The sequence below is a fragment of the Peromyscus eremicus genome, chromosome 5 (genome assembly GCF_949786415.1).
Source record: "Peromyscus eremicus chromosome 5, PerEre_H2_v1, whole genome shotgun sequence".
Lineage (NCBI taxonomy): Eukaryota > Metazoa > Chordata > Mammalia > Rodentia > Cricetidae > Peromyscus > Peromyscus eremicus.
In genome coordinates, this window is record NC_081420.1 from 72,640,554 (window position 1) to 72,663,180 (window position 22,627).

Below are 22,627 nucleotides of genomic sequence, written 5' to 3' on the forward strand. Positions count from 1 at the left end.
TTATTTGGTCTTCACTGTTCACAGGAGACTATGAGATCCTATGTTCTTGGGTTTGGAAGGAACCTTCTGATTTTAGGATGAGCAGACCTATTCTCAAACCTCAGGAATGAGTTTCTCAAATAAGGTCTCTCTCCATGTGTAGAATTTTTGATTCTCTCAGGTGTTTGTGATATACTTCCAAGACTGGGGGAACATTAACTTATAGCTTGAAATTTTTCTTTTCTATGGCTAGAGGTAAAACTGAAAATCAGTATGTTCGATTGGATAGAGACTGTCAGTGCTGTGCCCGTCAGTCACAGACACACCACGGCTTTCAGTTACCACAATCAATTGCTTTCCTAGACAGAGAGAAATAATACCAAAGGGTGATGTGTTCTTTAAGGACTATGGGCTATGGGGGCTATGGGGCTTGAGTGGAGAGATTCACTTGGTGAATTTATTAAATTGCTGAACTAGTTACCCCAGCCCATGAAATAGCTGAAGGAAATTTACATGGAAGAAAGCCCCAGATACAACTGTTCTGGTTGTTAGCAGCAGGAAGTGGCTGGGAAGGTCAGGGAAAGCTGCTTGAAGGAGAAAGGAGTTCTAGGGTTGTTTTTTTTCATGGACACAAATAAGCAAATAGAGGAGTGCTTTCCTGAAAGTGAATGAGCAGTTAGGCACACACACACACACACACACACACACACACACACACACACACACACACAATGAGCTGGTAATGCAGAAGGCAAACAATAGTGGCTCACCAGTAAGGGAAATAAGGGAAATAAGCAAGAAGATGCGGCTACACAAGACAGATACAACAAAACAGATAGCAGATGAGGTTGGCATTTAAGTCTAGAGGTAGCAGGAGTTCATTGGAACCCAGTACCCTCTGTTCTATTGTCTCTGTCTGGGAAAGTCTGAGCATTTCCTCTGTTCTCCACATCCACAGTCTTGATTGCTCAGTGGGTAGCTCTGCTTATATATTGATGCATCAGTAAGTTTGAAAGCAACTTCTCCATCTTCCTCTGCCCAAATTTATCTGCTTGCACTCTTTGAAGTCTAGGTAATGGCCCGCCACGCATCAGAGAGTCAGTTGGAAGCACAGCATCATCCATGACACATCAACCCCTTCCCTCATTCCTCACCACCAGTGTACCAGAGAGTCCTACCAGTCTTACACCCTCAGCCTGACTCCCCTTCCCTGACTCCACTGCTGCCTTCCCAGTCCAGGATTTCACCATCCCTTGCCTTCATTGTTACAGCACCCTCCAGCGTGCATCCATGTCCCCTTCAACATCTCCTGTAGGCTGCAGCCAGAAAGCACTCTTCTGGACTGAGTCTCATCACTTCATATTAGCCTCTTTTCCCCAACACTCTGATGACTGTTCATTGCCGTGGGGCAGTGGCCCATGTGTTATGCCAGGCTCGGAAGAGTCACCATGATTGCCACTGATTATCTTTAAAACTTCAACATTGACTTGGTTCCTCTTTCTTTCTTTTTTTCTCTACCCACACTGTTATATTTAACAAGCTCTGAGATTGTTTCTCTCAACTGTGGTGGAATACTACCACAGTTCTTTCACTGACCCACCAAGCCAGTTCTTTTTCCTTCCCCAGATTTCTGGTCTTAAATCATCCAAAACTTTTAATGATGCACATTCTGAGCCTCAATCCTGGCAAAGTTTCTTTCCTGTGTCTCCCTGCAACCTGGTTCAACTTTCCTGTAGAGCTTGTTAATAGAGCCTTGCACTGTTTCCATGTGCGTAAGACGATCTCTCAGTTGGAAAGAGTCATCCTGTGTATGGTAATGTCTCTGACCTCCACCAATTAGAATACACTCATTGGATGCAAACTGTCCGATTAAAATGTCATCTGATGATGGAAAATTAGCTCTGGTAGTTAAGATGTTTGGGCCAACTACTTCTCTCAGTCTAGATAGCCCCTTAAAATGAGTACTATGAAATCGGGAGCATTCACATTCTCTCTCTCTCTCTCTCTCTCTCTCTCTCTCTCTCTCTCTCTCTCTCTCCATATACTGGGTATGTTCAATGTAATAATCGATAAAAAAAAGCCCACCAGTGTATAAAAATATTAACAATTGATTTGATTCTAATCTCCCACGTTCACTTTTACATCCAAGGGAAAAGTAAGAACTTTCATAATATCATTGAGTTTCAAAGTAGTGTAATTTTAAGATAGAGTTCACTAGAGGACATTATGATAGATGTTTCTGGTTTACTATGGAAAAGCTCCAGGCCATTATCCTTTTAAGGAAAGCCCACTGCTGCTTTGAGTCTAAGTGAGAGCTCTAAAACCACTCATATGACAAGTTAGTTACTAATGACTTGGAGGAAGACTGTACCTACACCATAGATAAAGATTAAACTTGAAGTGGAAAAGAACAAGGTGACTAGTAAAAAAATGTGAACATGAGCCTTAATAATAAATGAGAAAACAAAGACAGGTGGTGGTACATGCCTATAATCTAAGCCCTTGGAAGAGGCAGGGTGATAAGGAATTCAAGACCAGCTTCTGCTACATAGTGAGTTCAAGGCCATCTTGGGCTATGTGAAACACTGGATGTGGGGGAGGGAGGGTAGGAATGGATGATGGATGTACAGAGAAAGTAACTTGATGCTAAGTGGGAACATCAGGAATGTCTTCCCAGAAAAGGTGATGTTGGAATCCTTGGAAAGATGTGGAGGAGGTTTCTAGATAAGGGAATTGCATCTGTAAAGGTCTTGGTTAAAAAGAGCACAGTTTATTCAAAGAGTGCCTTGGCTGTGAGGAGCGCAGTACATCGACTGTAGTGTTTGATAAAGGTGGAAAGTTCTAAATGCTAGCTTATGGGATTTGGATCTATATATAGCACACCACTGCTGTGATTTGTGAAGATTTATGAAGGGTAATGATATGGCGCAATTGTAGTTTGCAAAAGTCTCTCTAGCAAAATGTGGAAGGTAGCTTAGAAAGTGTGAAACTGAAAATACAGAAACCAGTTATGGATCTGTTATAATGCTTGGAAGAGAAGCAGTGAAAACGTGACTGGAGATAGCAACCACAGGAGAAGGAGAAGGAGAATGAGGCCCAAACAGCAGAGCGAGTGGAAATGGCTCAGAGTTAGCAACCACGATGAGAAAGTCAAAAGAGACCAGGACTATGCTGACATTTCGAATTTCACTTTTTACCGGGGTTTGAAGCCAATAACGGAGAGCAATTAGAAGGAACAAGTTTTGATATACAAAGTAGAGTTTGGTTTACATTAGCTAAGGTTCAGTCATCTGTAATACTAGCTGAACAAGTCGTGACTAGTATACAGGAGAGGTCCAAAATAGAGACAGATTTGATGATCCAAGGGGGTGGTCCTTCATGCTAGGCAATGAAAAAAGCACCCAAGGGAAGGAATATGGAGAAATTGGGTGAACTCCTGCTGTGTGTCACCAGGAAAGGGTTGAAAAACATCACTTAAGGAATTTGTATTTTAAGATTCAGAAGTCTGCTCAGTTCACTCTCATGACCATTGACCCTGATTAATTTATTCTGATGTATCGGAACTAATCTTAAGTGCCTTGAGATAAATAGCTCTGTTTGCAGCTTTGTGCAAGTCAGTAAGTCATAAACTCTTATCAATTCTGTGAGTTTGAGAACAGCCCCCACAGTGTGTACTTTCATAGCACAGAACAGTGATTGAAAAGTAGGAGGCTTTGAGTTAGATAGGTTCTGAACTGATTTAGTATTAATGAATCCATTCTGTTTTAATGACTTTTTTTTACATTACTTTGAGATCATACTTTATCCATGGCTTCAAATACATATCTATTTCATATTTCAGAAGTTCTTATATTTTATCTGACATATAGTTCATCCATGTTAATGAATAGATATGTAATTTTGCCTGTTTTAATTAGTTATACTAAAAAGCATTTTACTTAATAATTTCATGAGTGACATGCATAAATCAATTCTAACCTATTTGCTAGCTTTGTTGACTTACTATTAAAATGTGTCTGCCAGAACCAATTGCTGTGGACACTAGGTAATAACAATTGATTATGATGTAAATTGATTGGAATATTTAACAGTCAATATAGACAACATTTATTTTCCTCCAACAACCATGAAACAAATTATCAAAGTCTAGAGATGATTTAGATCAACAGATGAGAGAGGCAAGACCAATCCAGGGAATCTGCTGCTTGTTTTAAAGATGGTCTTACGGTTTTGCTGTTCTCCATATCTTCATGACGCTATTTAAGCTTAAAACAACATTTGAAAGAGAGTCACTTATAAACCGAAGGCCATCAAATCCTGTTTGAAATGTAAACAGTTAAAATATAGTAGGAAAAAAAATCACATCAGATTGAATTCAAGAAGTTACTGAATAAAAGAAGGTTTATATCTAAGCAGGACAGGGTAGACTTTAACCATTGGTTAATAAACACTGGTTAAAATACCAGTATGGAGTTTCTATTTCCTAGTATTCTTTCTGGTGATTGATATTATCAGCCTTTAAAAATTTTTCCAATCTATTGGATTGAAAGAAAAATACAATTGGCCCATCCCATTTGTGTATTCTTCATCCATAGCTTAAGACGTGTACATGTAAAATATTTTTAAATGTGGTATCTGTACTGCATGCATAGAATTTGTCCTGGTCGTCAATTGTATGATTTACTGTGTAATTGTTCTTCTTGGGGAAGACATGAACAAATATCTGTTTATGTCAGGGCACTAAAAAAAAGACCAAAGAAGTGATTTAACCTAAGTTTAGTTTGGTAAACCAGTGAGTTAACTAGGGTTATTTACAGGAGCACTTGTGAGTGGTCACTTGCTACATATATTCACTGCTTTTCTATGTTGTGATACAACACCATGACCAGAAGCAACATTAGAGAGAGTTCATTTTGTCTTAGGGTCTAGAGAGATAAGAGTCAACCACAGAGGTGCAAGCATGGCAGCAGGAAGAAGATGAGAAATCACATCTTTAATCACAAACACAAAGCAGGGAGAGCAGTCTGGAAGTGGCATGAGCTTTCAACTCTCAAAGCCTGCCCCCAGTGATGTACTTCCTTCAGGAAGGTCACACCTCCTAAACCTCACAAACAGTGCTACCAGATGGTGAAAACAGCGTTCAAATGCCTGGGCCTATGGGGAAATTCTCGTTCACACCACCTCACCGAGACACAGGCAGCTCACAGGCAGCTCACAGGCAGCTGCAGCACTGAAAACACCAGCCGCTCTAGTTTCCTTTCTGTTGCTGTGATGAATACCATGATGAAAAGCCACTCAGGGAGGAAAGGTTTCGTTTATTTTATAGGTTATAGTCCACTGTTGAGAGAAGTCAGAGAAGAAACTCAATCAGGCAGGAACTTGAAGCAGAGACTGTGGAGGAAGGCTGTTTACTGGCTTGCTCTCTGGATTACTACTTAGCTAGCTTTTTTGTTCAGCCCAGGCCCAACTGCCTAGGGATAGTGCCACCCATAGTAGGCTAGGCCTCCTTAAATCAGTTATCAGTCTCTTTCATAGACTTGAACATAGGACAATCAGATTGAGATAATTCTTCACTTGGGGATCTCTTTTCCCAGGTGCCTCCGGGTCTGTGTAAAGTTGACAGTAAAAGCTAGCCAGCAGTCAACCCCAGCACGAGTGAGGGCTCAGGAAAGCTAGAAGCCTTGAAGTTCCCTGCTCAATTTTCAGGGAGCTGCACCAAAGAGATTCTCCTTGGTTACTGCTTGTAAGTCTTGTAACTTTCTGAATTAATGAGCCTGGTAAGTTTCATGATCTTGATCCTTTTATATTTTTCATTGTGAGACTCCTTCCAGGGGTAATGTTTCCAATGCAGAGGCAATGGCTACGTCGCCTAAGCAGTTTACTTTAAGCTAAACAACCTAAAGGGTGCACTTTAAGTTTTACAGTGAGTGGGTGCTGTGAGCGGTACAGAGATGATTTCATGTACATAGGAGGATATGCATAGGTTTTATGCAAAAGTTACATCCTTTGCTATGAGGGACTTGGCCAGCATGGACTTTAGTGCCTGTGGCGGACCTTGGAACTAGTTCCCCACAGATGCTGAGACAGCTGTTGTTTCATTTTAATTTACATTTCCCAGTGGCTTGTGGAGAGCCACACGTTTTTCACACTTTCATTTCTGTTTCTGCTTTTGAATTGGCAGTTCACAGCAGGGCCTCGGTTTCTTATTTCATGTGTCTTTGTATTTCAGAGTGAGGTCAGGAAAGGAGGCCTTCAGGAGCGCCTCTAGGATGATATTTTAAATGGCAGGTTTACAAAATTGGATTTTGAAAGTCCAAGGGCAAAGTTGAGCAACATTACTGTGTAGCCTAGGTATGAGTTCTGTCAATCTCTTGGCAAACATTTTAACCTCCCTAAACCTCAGGCTTCGCATTGTTAGAGCAGGGATGACGATAGTAACCACCTTTGCCGAGAGGGTTGAAAGCTGGTGTGAGAGTTAATAGAGTGAAGACTTAGAGTAATGGCTTCTACAAGAGTCCAGCTGTCCTCGTCATTATAGGTATCACTGTATCACCGTGCTCCTTGTGGTCATCCTCATTAACATTCTGTTAAAGTGAAAATGTGTTTTCAGTGGGGGAAATACTTGTGGAAGGAGTGAGCTGGCAATGATTGAGTTTTGTCTCTGTACACTGGTTCTGAGTTTTCCTATCCTTGCTCTGAAGTCAGCTTTTTACTGCTGGAATTTATGCATTTATATACTTTTTTTGACCTTAAAAAGTTAAGGAAGAAAGAAACCAAGAAAACTTGCAGGCAATGGAATGCTTGGAGTGCAGGAGTGCTGCTTCTCTGGACCCGCCAATGACACTTCCTCAACTGGGAAAGCTTGTTTTCAAAGGCAACTTTCTCACTGAACGGACTCTTGCTTCGAAGCAAGAAGAGAATAAGAAGCGTGCCTGCTCTTTTAGCTTGCTCTCAGCAAAGGCTTCAGGTCTTGCTGTGGCACTGAGGTGCAGCAGTAGCTTGCTGTATTTTATTTTAAGATATTTAATTATCAAGTAACAGTTATGTATATCCAAGGCACATGAAGCAATGGAGAGATGTTGATCAGACTGACAGTTGAGAAGAGCGAGTTTCTAGGAACCTGATGTGCAGCATGAGTAGGGTTGGAAGTGGATTTGTGTGATGGTGATCCATGCTGAACAGTGTGTGCCAACTCATTGCTTCTTTTTAATTTTTTGGTGGAACCACTGCACTGGTTCCCATCATGGTTTCAGGAATGTGCATTCTCACCAACACTGTGACAGGGTTCACAGGGGCTCCTTCTTTTCACACCTTCTTGTTATATCTTCTCTTTTTGGCAGCAGCTATTCTAACAGATCTAAGAAGATATTACATTGGGTTTTCTCTTGTATTATTTTTTTTTTTACATCTTTCTGATGATTACTGATGTGAGGACTTTTTCAAATAACAGTTGGCTGTTTATCTTATTTTGAAAAGTATACATTCATACCTTTTGACGTTTTAAATCATGTTATTTATTATTGAATTATTTGATTTCCTTATATATTTTGATCAGTAACTTCTTATGAGATGTGTTTTTCAGATATTTTTCCCATTCTACAGGATAGATACTTTTCATTCTGTTGACTGCTTCATCTGTTCATTTAATAATTCTCTACTGTCAAATCTCTCTATCATCAAATTTTATATATATTCATTTACTTCACTTGTGTCTTTTTGATAGTCTGATCCTTAATGCATAAAACAGTATATCTCAGGGCAAGAGATCCATCACAGAGAAGAAAGAAACCAATTAAAATATCCATCAGTTAGTATGACCTTTTTGAATTTTGTATGTAAGGGTTAGCACTTATTATCAACTTAAAACTTATGAATTAATTATTTGAAATCTTTCCTGAGCCACATTCAAGATGTAAGATATAAAAATCTTAAAATATCAAGATAATTACTTAGTCACAAACATTCAGATTGCTAATAAGCACAAAGATGGAAACAGGAGAATTTAATGAAAAAAGAGGTTAGAATTGACAAGGAAAATGTAAACAAGACAAACTCTTGTATAATATTAGATGGACCAGCCTTAATATTATACATCCCAGGGCCTCAGGAGAGAGAACTATGAACAGCGAGGACTATTTTTGGGAAATAGAATCTCAGCACACCGAGCTCTATAGTCTACTTGCTTTAATTCTTCTGGCATAACATCCTTTATACCCAGCTTCAGTTCTGTTCTCGTGCCTAGCTCCTTTCTTGCCTGATTTCTCTCTATACTTATCTATTGCTCCCTCTAAGTTCTATCTTAATTCTCTCATCTTAATTCTGCCTCATCTAGGTCCTTTTCAGCTTGTTCTTACCCAGCTAGTACTTCCCTTTCTGGCTCTTCTTCATCTTCCATCTCATTCCTCTAGTACTCTCTTCTAGCCCTTCAATCTAATTCTTCACCATCTCAGTTTGTTCCTCTCAAGTTCTTTAGTTACCCATCTAGTTCTTTCATTTTCTCTTTTCTCTTCTCCATCCTGTGCCCTGGAAGTCCTGGTATATAAAGCCAGGCTTCCAGGATCAAATGGAGGGGTGATAAGAATCACGTTGAGAGGCAATAACCATTAATTATCATTTGCAACCCCAAAGGGAAGTGACCAATGGGGAAATGAGTTAACTAAAGGCTAAATTAGTGTAATATCTAAGAAGAGGGAATCTTATGTGCTCAACTGTAGTCTTAAACGTGATTAGTAGAAAATGTTAAGAATCTATAAGTTGCTAGGTCAATGGGAGAAAATAAAAATGTCTTTTTTCCTGTGGCTTCTATCTGTCCAAGCTATCTGACGTTTTTCTGCAGGGTGGGGGAAAGTGTGCTCAGTCGCTAGGCAACCTGTGTACAGGTAGATGCCTCTGGTTATAGTTAAAGGGAGATCTGGAACTGGAGGTAAGGTTTGGGAAAGGAGGAAGTAAAGCTTAATTGGCACATCCGCCAGGCCTTCTCAAACAGGTAGCCTGGATGCTTAAGTCTGTTCTTAGAGAGTACAGAGGTATCTCTGATAAGGTACTTTCCTCCATCTGGGGATGGACCTGGCCAGATACTACCAATGATGATAATTTCAGGGAGGTTTGAACTGGGATTCTGGCTGTGCATAGCTGTCAGCACAGAAAGTTATCTAAATATTCCTAGAAGTGGTTAGGTAAGGAGTTAAAGGTCTATAAAGTTAGTAAGGATGTAAGAAAGGAGGGTCCGAGCTAAATTGTGTAAAGCTATTACTTAACATCCACCTGACCTAGGCAGTGTCTCCTTGTGGAATTTATCTTAAATCAGGAGACTTGCATGTGGACTGTTATTACTGCTAGGCCTTGAAAGTGGCCAAGGGAGAAAGCCTTTCTTGAGGCTGTTCTCCAAATACCTGGAATGTGTATGTCCAGAGAGTGATCAGTTCACACTGTTAGCCTTTCTTAGGGAAAAGTCAATTGGGAAAACTATGAAGGCACACATGATTTTCATAACAGAAGACAGCTGATATATAACAAGACAAGTAACACCAAAAGTTCCTTGGAATTTGGCTTCCTCTGGAGGAAATCCTTGATTCCTCCAGGTAGTGACTTTGCCATAACCAGCTGAGTTCTTATGATATATTCCTGTGGACTGCAGCAACAAATCTAATTAATTAGTCATTTAGCTAATTATTATTCCATCCTACTTTCCATTTTATCTATTGGCAAACATCTTCAAGTTTTTATGTTCAAACCCATCTAGAGGGAAAAAGTGGTCTAATGTGGTGGGGGGTGAGAAAAGGGAGGTTGGGGGTTGGGCAGAATATGTTCAGCATACAATACACATTTGTATTAAACCTTGACAAACAAATTCTATAATACTCATTTGGTTCTTAATGCTCAGAAGTATCAGGCAAGTCAGAATCCAGCTTGCTCCACACCATCTAGAAATTTGAAAACTGTTTTAGAGACTGAGTTTTGAATTCCTGTCTTCATCATTTTTGCATCTGAAGTACTTTGGGCTCCCCATGCCCTTCACCACACACTTTTGCAGCTTACCAATCAGCTGCAGAATTACAATTACTGTTTGTAGATTTCTCAAAGTGCTCTGTTCTTTTTGCAGGCCAAGAGCATCTATTACATCTTATTAGATCATTTCTTGGTTTTCTCATTGAAATGCTCATCTTATTTCTATGATTTTATTTGCAAAGGTCTTGTCAGAGTAAACAAGTGTGCTACATGTATAAAATAAGAAGCATACCTCCCGATGTCAAGAAAATAAGAAGTAGATCTTCATTTGACTGTTCTAGTCACTGCCCTGTTTCATGAGCCACGGAAGAAACCATGTGAGACAAACTTAACAGTTCTGAGAAGTTCGACCCCAAATCTCAAATTTATTTCCTGCTGAGGATGTCGGCTGTCCAGCCAACAGCTGGTGATGTGTGGACATTAGCATTTGAAAACAGTGCCTTGAAGATTGTAGTTCTGTGCAAACCTAATTAAAAACAAAACACTTGTGAGATTAAAGAGAAATTAGATGAGATAGGCTTGTTCAGAGTGGTACTGTCCTAGACTAGATTAAATAAAAAATCAATGTTTAATTATTACTTAGATCTCTAACTACTTAGTGATCAAGTGAAAATGAGTAATGATTTGTGAAATCTCTTGAATTTTCTAATATAAAATACATTTATGTTTTTAAAAGATGGATTTCAAACTGAACTGTGGTGGTTTGAAAGCAAACAGCCCCCAAAGGGAGTGGCACTACTAGGAGGTGTGGCATGTTTGGAATAGGTGTGGTCTTGTTGGAGAAAGTGTGTTACTGTGGAGGCAGGCTTTGAGGTCTCATATGTGCTCAAGCCACACCCAGTGAGTCTGTCGACTTTCTGCTGCCTTCTGGTCAAGATGTAGCCAGCACCATATCCACCTGCACACTGCCATGCTTCCTGTCAGGATGATAATGGACTGAAGTTCTGAAACTGTAAGCCATCACCTCAATTAAATGTTTTCTTTGTAAGAGTTGCTGTGGTCATGGTGTCTTTTCAGAGCAATAAAAAACCCTTATTAAGACATGAATGATTTCAGAGTTCTTTTCAATAGAGCAAAGAATAATATTTTTGAAAAGCAGTCACTGTCTTAATATCAGTATTTTAGGATTTAATAATCTTTCATATTTTAATTCTGTTCTTTCCACTTAGACTATTTTTCAGAAGGAAGAATTTGCTGTTTCAATGATCCACTTTTTATTTTAAAAAATTTAACCATTAATCTCAGTGGCTTTTAATGAAACATAAAATTGAACACACAATGGATTATGGGGATTTTGTGTCATCTTTCTTAAGGATGTACAAGAAGCTATCTGAAGAAAGATGGCCTCATGTGATAGTTCAGTCTTCATCACTCACTTCTGTATGCTTTCTGGGCACTCAGAGAATGTATCTCAATTATATGAAGCTTGCGTTACTTTGTTTAGTAGTTTTAAAAAAAGAGTAGGGGCAATTGAAGATAACAGAGAGATCACAGAGAAGTAGCTAAAGGCTTAGGCCAATGAGTACAGATAAGACACAGTCCTTGGTTGAGGAACACATTCAGACGGTATCTTAGCAAAGAGGGACATCCATCAGAAGGCCAACCAGGGTTATATCAGAGATAAGTTGCTTTAACAGCAGCATGGAGGTGCAGTGAGTTGAAGATTAGCCAGAATGCTTGCTCTCCTGCCATATGAGTTCTTCTGTATCTCTGAAGCATCAGATGTGTATAGTGGATGCTTCAGGGTATTAACTTGACTTGCAACAAAGGAAAGTAAATTGTCAAACATCTAATGATTTAATTCTGCAAAAATAATAATGCCTGTAAAAAGTTTCTGCCCAGCAATTTGTGGTAAATCGTGATTAATAATGCGGGACCCATTATTTCTAGTTTCACATCAGTGTAAAAATAATTTACATGCTGTTTTAAAATTTATTAAACCGTGTGTATATCACTGTGTACTTTATTTCAGATAAACTAATCTTTTTAGAAGTTAGTTTAAGTTTAACCAGAAGTTCATGTCATATGAAAAACAGACAAAAATTCAGAAGTTAAGCATCTGGCCCAGTGTTGCATGGTTAATAAAAATTGAATATTGCCATTGCAAATCAGCTAGACATCACTGCTGTCCACAACACTAAAATTCTCTGAGGTATTCATGTTTTACTTTGGGAGTATCTGTCCTGGCCCTCATTCTGTTTTTACCCTTTTTATTGCTTAATTTTTTTCTGAAAAGAGAAACTTGATTTTAACAGACCCCATTTGGAACAATTGTTCCTTTACAAATAACTCCATTGGTTGAGTTTTCAGTATTTCATTACAGATATTCTTACTGTAATTGAACTTCATGAAGTCTTTCCAACAGGACATTCTATTCTCATCCATTTATATAATTCCTAATATCATTAAACAATAACTTCCTCCAAATTGCCAGTACTAAACATGTCTTTAGTATTGCTTTTCACTCCTTGTTTCCAACCTATGTTGTATTATTATGTCAAGTGCTTGTCAAGAGTCATTGAAAGGAAGTCTGTCCTTTGTAAGATGAATTACTAAACAGATATTGGGGTTAAAACTGAGAGAACAGAGGAATAGGAAAAGCCACAGCCAAACTTATCTCACCAACACCTCAGTCTCCAAAGAGACCTACTTCCTGTATACTCATGCCTATATGCCTTTCTGTCCCTGCAATCTTATTTCCTCTCTCCACCCAGCTATATCACTTCCTCTTCCTGCCCAGCTCTGTCACTTCCTGTCCGTCTGTACAGACCTCCAGACCTTTATGGTTAACTAGTGTTGGAATTCAAGGTATGTGCCATCATGCCTAGCTCTGTTCCCAATTTGGCCCTGAACTCACAGAGATTTGGATGGAGCTCTGCCTCCCAAATGCTAGAGGTAAAGGTGTGTGCTACCATTGCCTGACTTCTGTTTACTATAGTGGCGGGCTTTTTCCTCTGATCCTCAGATAAGCTTTATTAGGGTGCACAATACATTGGGTGACACAATATATCACAATCTGTGAATTTCTCTATGGAAACAGAGGAGTTAAAAGAAAAGGTCAACTCCATGAATCTCTTCTGCCAGTGCAACTAAGACACTGTAAATGAGAGATTTGTGAATTCTTGATTTCTCACTGAATCCTATGATGATTCATCCTTTTGAAAATAAAATCCTATTGCTATCTCAGAGTTTGCACATAGATTCTAAAATTGAGCTCTTTAAAATGTTTCATTTTCCTTTTCAGATATTTCTTTTGTAATGTAAGGAAAGTTTAAATACTGCAAAGTTGAAGACATTGGCAATGATCAAAAATAGCTGCATTGTGTTAGCAAGATGTGTGTTATTTCCCTAGAGGCTAAAACTGTTTAAAATATAAACATGAAGTAGAGCTAGTCACAGAGTCAGGGAAATAATAACAAGGCATTTTAATTGTTTTCAAAAACTTAGCCTTCAGCATTCTTGTCCTCTTATTATTCTAGTGGCTTAGGCTTCCTTGGGGCTGTTGCATGGGGCAAATCTGCCTCTAGAGGCTGCAGTTGTGCATTGAGTCATGCACTTCTGCATTTTGCAAACTAGGGTGATGGGAGTTAGAAGCTGGCTTTGACACAATTTAATAAAATTAGTAGAATGTTATTAGCCTTTTATTTGAGCTACAGGTTTGATTTGGTCATGTAATTTGTCATGTCTGTGGGGAAGGAGTACATGGCGAGTATGGAAGAAGATGAATATCCCCTCTCTAGTCAAGGCTTTGCAATTACATTTATTAGTTAGAAGAAAGGTTTTGTTTAGATATTTTGCATATTATAACTCAAAATCATATAATTTTATAATGGCTGAGTTAATAGGTTTTAGATTTTCTTCAGTTAATTACTAAAAAGCTTATAATTCAGCAATATCTGATTGTGTCTCCTTCAATGAAAATGGTATTTCTATATTAGTTCTCTTATACCCAAATACACTCTCTTCTTTAGTAGAAACCATTGCTATCAGGTTAGAATGAATCCTCGACCAAGGGTGCCCCAACGTCTGACATTTTGATGTGGTATTTTTATCTACAATGTGATGGGCTGCATTCATAGCTACCCTGGGCTATGCACAGCCTGGACCTTTGTTTATATAGATACACACGTATGCTGGCTAGGTGTTTTATATAAACAGCATCATGCCATATATTGTTGGCTATATTTCAAGGAAGTACTCCCCTCTCCTGAATTTCCCATTTCACAACTCCAATTAAAATTAGTTCTATTTTATTATTTCTATCTCAAGCAAAACTGTTTAGGAGGTGAATTTTCATCTCAGCCTCTGTGAATCTGCTCATTATCTACTTTATCTGTCTTCATTTCTCAGTTCCCTCTCTCCCATCACTGAGTACCTCTTCTTGCTTCACATCTGTTACCTTAGTCTGTGGATCACTCATAGTAACTGTATATGAATCTTTAGTACCAATTATAAGGCAAAGATTTTTGTCCAAGTTAAAATTTCTAGTACTACCACAGCAGTGGGGATGGTGTTCTAGTTTAGAAGCTAGAATTCTGGGCTTCCTTGCTCAGCCAGGATGGAGGCTAAGCAAGAGGTACATATATCTCTAATGTCAAGGTAGTTGTGAGAATACACGTAAACATACACAACTGCTACTGTTGTATTGTAGTAATGGCCGAAACACAGATATATAGTCTACATTGGCGAAGGAAAGATGCCACCATACCACATCATCATCACTCACAAAGGACTTCTGAGTCCCTATCTCTGGGCTCTTTGCCCCTCTGGGGTAATTTTGGATTTTTACTTCTTATTATAGTTTATATACTGTTTTAAAATTATGTGTATGTTTGTGCAAATGAGTGCAGATGCTCCCAGAGTCTAGAAGAAAGAGGGTGATGGTATCCCTGGACCTAGACTTACAGATGGTTGTGAGCCGCATTGCATAGTCACTGGGAACCGAACTCAGGTCCATTGTAAGAACAGTATGTGCTCTTAAACACTGAGCCATCTCTTCGGTATCTTCTGTAGTTTTTCAATCCCAAACATGAAACACTTATTGTTGCTATCAATATATACCTAGAGTTTTCAAATTTGTCAGCTGGGTACTGCTTTATGGCTGAGAAACTAGATATACAATTATGTGCCAAGTCCAATGCTAGTCATTTTAACTACTTCATGTTTAATAATGTACTGGGTTTAATAGGGTATGTCTTAGGGTTTCTATTTTGTGAAGAGACACCATGACCATGGCAACTCTTATAAAGATTTTGAGGTGGTGGCTTACAGTTCAGAGGCTCAGTACATTATCATCATGGCAGGGAGCATGGCAGCATGCAGGCAGACATGGTGCTGGCTACATCTTGATCAGAAAGCAACAGGAAATACACTGTGACACTGGGTGGTATCTTGAGCATACAAAAATCTCAAAACCCATCCTCAGTGACACATTTCCTCCAACAAAGCCATACCTACTCCAACAAACCACATCTCCTAATAGTGCCACTCCCTATGAGTTTATGGGGGCCAATTATACTCAAACTACAACAAGGAATTAAAATACTCATTTTTATTGGGTAAGGCAACTGAAATAGCTTCTTTCATTGCCTGCTTAAGTAGTTATTTCAGAATTCACAGTGGGACAGAATTAACTGCAAAAACTTTCCTGCTGTACTGTCCAGCTCCCTTCTCTGTTCCTTTGTTGGTCAACATTGCATAGATTATTTTATAAGAAGTTTTGCATAATGGTTTGGAGTCTGAGTCTTAGTGTCATATTAAAAAAATTAGAACATAGCTATTAAAAAATCCATAAGTAGATTTTGCTTTGTCAAATGTAATTTGCCATTTTAGAAATTCTACCAGCCTAAACTCAAATACTTCTGATAGAAACTGTCTTTTCACCACACCAAAACATCTACTAGGTAAAACAATTATCAATATCAAAAAGCATCTAGAGGCAGAAGATATACTGAGGAGGTACAATTACTTGTCTGGCATGTGTAGGCCAGGGGCTCCATCCTCAGCATCACAGAAAAAGAAATGGGGGAAAAGAAGCTACCCAAATGATTGACACAGTATACTATTTTCAAACTCACATCCATGAATTCCTTTGAAGAATTGCATAAAACAGTTCTGTGTGTTTAATATCCTGCAAGGTTTTGAAAGAGGAATTAAAAATTTCTTTTTCTGACTATCCAGTTGTCATACCATTTTCAAAAAAAATATAATGCACTGTCATAGTTTGGATTCCTGGTATCCTTTGGTTGTTGGAGAATTAATTTTCTTACTTCACATAACTTTCCTGTTACGTAAGATAACTATATGTTGGCAATTTGTATGCACATTTTATATTGCATTTAATGAAAATGTAGGAATTCTAGAGTGACTTATTTTTTGTTTGATTTGGTAATTAATATACATACCCTATCTTGAAACTTTAGCTCATTGAAGCCAAATATATTGTTAAAAGCTAAGATTGTTCTTTTTTTCTTGCCTCAACATTTTTGTTTTAGGAATTTTCTATTCTGCAGATTATTTAAAAAAGTCATAAAATTGTTAGATACATTCATGGTTAGAAACTAAATACTAGGAAGTCTATTTGAAAACAATTCTGTAGGATAAATAACATTAAAGGTGAGGAACATTTTATATCTAGTGTGATTCACACTGTTTGTTTACACAATAAAGTCGTGTTAAGGGGATTATATTACATCCTTGAGATTCCAGGCCCTTCTACAGCTCACACACCAAGACTTTGTCTTAACCCTCCACAGTGATCCAGCAGGTGTCCATGAAATGCTTTAGGGCACTGGTGGCTTATGTCTCAGAAACAGAAAAAAGATCTCTGTTGTTTACAATTTCTCAGATTGTAGGAATCTCAAGGTAATGATCTTGGCTTCTCAGAAGTCACTGATGACATTTTTAGGCCTGTTATCACTTCATAATCAGGCTTTCCTCATGGGTCAGCTCTTTGCCTACCACTAGCTAGATTTAATTTATTTACTTAACTTCCCCCAGAAGAATGCTGTTCTCAGGACTGAAGCATTTTTACAGTAGCATAAATTCTCCCTGTCTGGAAATTAAGTTAACAATGACATTCTTGATTTGTCTTTTAGAGCATCAGGGCATCTGGCCTCATCCTGTTGGAAACAATACTCTTTGGGTCTCTGCTCTTATACTTTCCGGTAAGTGACATCCTGCTATTTTAAAAGCAGTCACCTGTTTCATTTTGATTTTCCATATTGTATATACACTGTATATTACCAAAGAGTTGATAGATGTGTAAATCTGATTCCTATCTTAGATATTTATATATCATTTCTAAATCTTGTGGGTTTTTTTTCTTGTAAATTAGTTGTATTTTTCTTCCTAGTTTTGTGAAAAGGGTCAAATATTTAGGTAAGGTAGCACATGAAGGTCATATTTAGTATATATGTTTAACATATACAAAAGTATTACTTTCATTCTTCCTTCTCCCTTATATAAATCAGAACCACAAACAACAAGGTAATGCTAGAAATTTCCCTATGAAAAAATATAAAGAAAAATAAATTTAGTGAAATAAACGTATGTGTATGTGTAATGCTCTTACATAATTATTATGTAAGTAGCAGACTCATATTACCGTTGTGGTACTGGGTTTACAATGATAAACTCCAATTACTAATTCAATTCAACCGTTGGCATTCTGAAGTTATCATGTGATAAGCATGGAGGTAATTTCTGGGAATACTCTTGATTTTTTTCTCTTAAGAGGCTTATGATTTACAGGAAGAAATGAGTCAGTACAGACCCCTGTGATACAGTATGACAAAGACTCAGAGTAGTGGCAGCAGCATGTCGTGGGGGCACTTAGGAACGGCTCACATCACAATCAAATCTAGGGAATACAGTATCAATTAAGCTTCCAAGATCTGAAGTGAGATGGCGTCAGGGGAAAAGGGAGGCTTGGCCCCACATAATATTCTTTCCTTCTTGTTTCTTTTGCTGTTCCCACTCAAATTTCTCTATTTTTTCTCTCTCTCACCTCAGTAACCAAGTGCCTCAGGATTCCATCCTCAGAATTTTTCTTAGTGGATTCTATCACTGACTATCTAATCTAGCAACACCATTTGAAATAGCGCTGTGTATATGCTAATGGCCACTCCATTTGTATCTCCAGACATGACCTTTCTCCTGAACTCCAAACTTGTATTCAGTTGCCTACTTTCACCTCTGTTGGGGGTCACAAAAAACTCCATAGCTGCAGATCTGATGCTCCCTAAAAATCAGTCTCCTCAATCTCTACCCAAGGCTACTGGATCCTTCTAGTTACTAAGGTCAAAACACTGCAGTGACTCTTGACACCTCTTCTGCTCTCCCATTAGCCAGCCAACCTTTGAAAATACAGCTGGAATGCAACCAGGCTCCACCATGCACCCTGCCACCACCCTGGTCTTAACCAAGATCTATCATTCCTGGATTACTATGACAGTCTGTCAGAGGCCTCTCTTAGCTTCTGCCCCTTACAACCTATTTTCAGAACATTAGCCACTTTTAACATTAAAGTTAGACTGGCCGGGTTACTCTTCTCAAAACTTGTAAAACGTTCCCCAGTAAAAGCAAAATCCTTACAATAAATTAGAAAGCCAAGTGTAATATGGGTCAGCTCCTCTACATTACTTTTCTGTTCCTCTCCTCTCAGTCAATTTAGAACAAGTGTTCTTGATCTATTTAGGTCTTGAATTACATTTTCTATTTTCTTCAAAATCCAAATGTATCCAGATATAATCAGTGCTGTGAACGAATATGTCCCCCAGATTCATGCATGAGAAGCAACCCCCCTGCAACTGTATTAGGAGGTAGAACTTTCTGGAAGGTCTGTGCTCTCATACATGGATGCAAGGGCTAGATGGAGGAAATTCTGTTCCTTTTGTCTTCCTGTCTTCTACTGCTGGGGTTTCTATTGCTGTGATTTAAAATAAAAAGAAAAATCAAAAAAGCAACTTGGGGAAGAAAGCCTTTAATTCATTTATACTTCTACACCACAGTCCATCGTGGAAGGAAATCAGGGCAGAAACTCAAGGCAGGAACCTAGAGGCAGGAATCAATGCAAAAGCCAAGGAGAACTGCTGCTTGCTGGTTTGTTCTCAATGACTTCTCAGTCTGCTTTCTTATACTGTCCAGGACCATCTGTTCAGGGGTAGCACAACCCATAATGAGCTAGACACTCTCACAAAAATCAGTAATCAAGAAAATGCCCAACAGGCTCATCTACAAGTCAGTCAGTGAGGGCATTTTCTCAATTGAGGTTCCTACTTCCCAAATGACTCTAGCTTGTGTTAAGTTGACATGACACTAGCTAAGCACATCTACCATATTGTCTTTATAAATCATCCAGTCTCAGGTATTTTGTCATAGTATCTTAAAGGAACTGAGGAAATCAGATTTTATTTCCCCATAGAAATCATCTACATTAACATTTCTAACACACATAGTAGTATGTATTGTAATTAATAAAGAAACAACATAGAGTTTATAGGCTGGATATTTCTCATTCCTAGTATTGTGCCTCTGTAAGTGGTATGTCATGCGCCCTAATATTTAATCTTCCCATAGAACTACCAGGCAGGTATTTGAATTACTTAATAAGGCAATGAAAGATTTAAAATGACCTGACTAATCTGAAGAATTATCTTAATAATGTGAATATATTTTGCATTATCTGTTTGGTATTTTTTTGCATCAACCTCTGCTGTGTTTAAACCCATTAGCTACCCAGTTATTAATAGGCCTTTAAAAATATCAGCTCTAATCTGTTGTTGTACTGGTGTCGCATCAGTCTTCATCGAGGAAAGGTTAAAACCCTTGTCCTGGCTTATGATGTGTTGTTTACCTGCCTCTTCTGTCTCAACATACACTATTTCCTCCTCACTTTCTGGGTCCCCAGCTAGATGATCTTCTTTCTGTTCTCAAATAAATGCAATCCCTCCCCTCTGCTCCCGGCCTCTGTCCTGTTGCAATGGCTTACAAAAGCTATGCTTGGCAGTAGTAAAAATCATGACCCTTTTATTATTTTTTTAGTGTCTACAGATAGGGGAAAAATCCTTGAAATGTCATTCTATGGTATGAGCAAAAGTTTGGCTCATTTTTACTGTGAGATGCATGCTCATTTAAGTGATCATATTTCTGAGCATCACCTACAATCTATAGAAAAGTTGTAAAGCCTGTAACAGAGAAGAGCTGTTATAGAAAAGTAGAACATTTGAAATAATGTCTGGTTGTTAAATATTGAACACAATGATTTGAGATCCTTTAATTGAGTAGAACACATTCTGAAAATCATTTGATGGCCTTATACCCATGGTGATATTAGATACAGGGAAAAAGGAGAGACACTTGATAGTTAAAAAATGTAAAGGCAGCCCTTCTCCATAATCTTCCATAAGAAGGGAAACTAACCGTGCAAACTCTCCACCAGAGTCACCAGTGTGGCTCCCCCTGCTGGCTTCATCCTTAGCGGCCTCTTTCACCATCTATAACCTAGTTCATTTTGTAACTCCTTGAGATCCAAGGTTATGTCCCGTTTCTCAATCCTTAAGTTAGTGTCTGTTCTAGTTTTCTCTCTGTTACTGTGATAAAACATTGACCAAAACCATGTTGGGAGAGAAATTGTTTGGTTTACAGGTTACAATCTGTCATCAAGGGAAGCCAAGGCAGGAACTCCAGGCAGCAACCTGAAAGCAGGAACTGAGGCAGAGACCATGGAGGAATGATGCTTCCAAGGCTTGCTTCTTCTGGTCTGTGTTGTTACCTTTCATCTACAGCTCAGACCCACCTGCCTAGGACTAGGAAGTTGGGCCCTCTTATATCAATTAGCAATCAAGAAAATGCCCCCATAGGCATGCCCTCATGCCACTCTAAGAAGGCGATTTTCAACCAAGGTTGGCTCTTTCCAGGTGTGTCAAGTTGATAACTGAAGCTAACTTTAGCTAAGGTCTAACTATGATGGTGTTCATATTCTGAAGACAGAAGTGGTCGAATTATTTAAGATGGATTAAACTAAGAAGTATAGCGTACGATTCTGGAGACAATAGAAATTAAAATACATTATTGATAGAGTCTAGAAAGGAGAATCATTTTACTTTACACAATAGATCAGGAAATGCTATTTTGGTGACTGATATGAAGTCCTTCATGGGAGTAGATGCATGCCTGGATGTACATGTATGAACCAATCTTAAAAAGAACGATCTAGTCAATGGTGCAGGATGACCTTGGTTGCTTAGAATTCATAGATAAGAAGTTTATAACTTTCAGATAGGGTTTTGCTTGTTCTGAATTCAGTGTTAAAATAATCAGATAAACCAAATACAAATAGAAAGTTCATTATCTGAAAGGGGACTAGAAGTACTTCTGATAGTAGAGCATTTTGAAATATAATCATAGGCTATAGGAATTGGGCATCCCTAATCTGAAAATAAAAATCCTACAAGGCTCTAAATTCAGAAACCAAGTTTGGATTGGGGATATTCAGCCTGTATAGTCAAAAGGTCTAATCAGTATAAATGTGACCAAAACCTTTCCAGCTTTGAAATATCTTGCCTACTTTCTGAGCTCCTTCTGTAGAGAAGAACTGCTCATGAAATTTGCTGGGAATTACAGCTTTTTAAAGAATGCTTGAATAAAATAAATTGTTTCTAGGGCTGGGTTCTTCCATAGAAGGAGACTGGGCTGTTCCCTGCTTTCCTGTGCTATGCAGTGAACTTTATATTCTCTTTATGCTGCATATTGTCATCCAGATTTGCAAGAATTAAGGTTATTTTTGCCATTTCTAAGCAATCTTGGACTACAGACGATTTCATAACAATGCTTACATTGGAAAGTCCAAATTAGACATTATCATCTTTGTGCAGACGAGGACAAACTGAAATCTGACTAAAGTTAGCATTGTTATAATTGGTAGCACAAGCTGCAGCTTTTGAAGCCTTTTCTTACAGAGTCTCAAAGGAGTCTCATGGTTTGAGGCCCATACATTGTTAGTAAATGATTTATCACCCATGATCACCTACATACTTTTTGTATAGCTATAAAAGAAATGAAACAGACTTTCAGAGAAGAAAAAAAAAACCTTAAAGTGTATGTTTCTTGTTAAATTGCACCAAACAGCATTTTCAATTTATAAAACTTATTATTGACATGGTAAGTCTAAAAGTTTGTTTTGTTTGTCGGGCGGTGGTGGCGCACGCCTTTAATCCCAGCACTCGGGAGGCAGAGCCAGGAGGATCTCTGTGAGTTCAAGGCCAGCCTGGGCTACCAAGTGAGTTCCAGGAAAGGCACAAAGCTACACAGAGAAACCCTGTCTCGAAAAAAAAAAAAAAAAAAAGTTTGTTTTGCTTTGACAAACACATCCATTTCAGTTGATTGTGTTGTCTTATTCTGTGGGTTCCTTAACTGGTTTGTGGTGTGCCCATCAATAAGGGCACCAATACATGAGTCAATATGATGCATATTTCAAGCCCCCCAGTCCAATATAAAAGAATAGTAAAATGCTTGAGGTTGAAGAGAGATCAGATGCAATGTAGCATTTGCCTCAACTCTTTATTTTGCAAAGGAAAGAGGAGAAGCTGAGAGATGTTTCTAAGTCTACAACTTTCCCCAGCTACTTAATGACAAAGCC

The 22,627-nt window shown here is 38.5% G+C and overlaps 1 protein-coding gene across 1 annotated transcript in view; it reads left to right on the forward strand.

The window, feature by feature from the left end:
* Nucleotides 1-22,627, forward strand: part of Gpr158 (G protein-coupled receptor 158) — a 376,347-nt gene that overhangs the window by 229,497 nt on the left and 124,223 nt on the right. Inside the window, exon 5 of the mRNA XM_059263676.1 lies at nucleotides 17,085-17,153. Coding sequence (XP_059119659.1) covers nucleotides 17,085-17,153 — 69 coding nt within the window. The remainder of the gene's footprint in view (nucleotides 1-17,084; nucleotides 17,154-22,627) is intronic.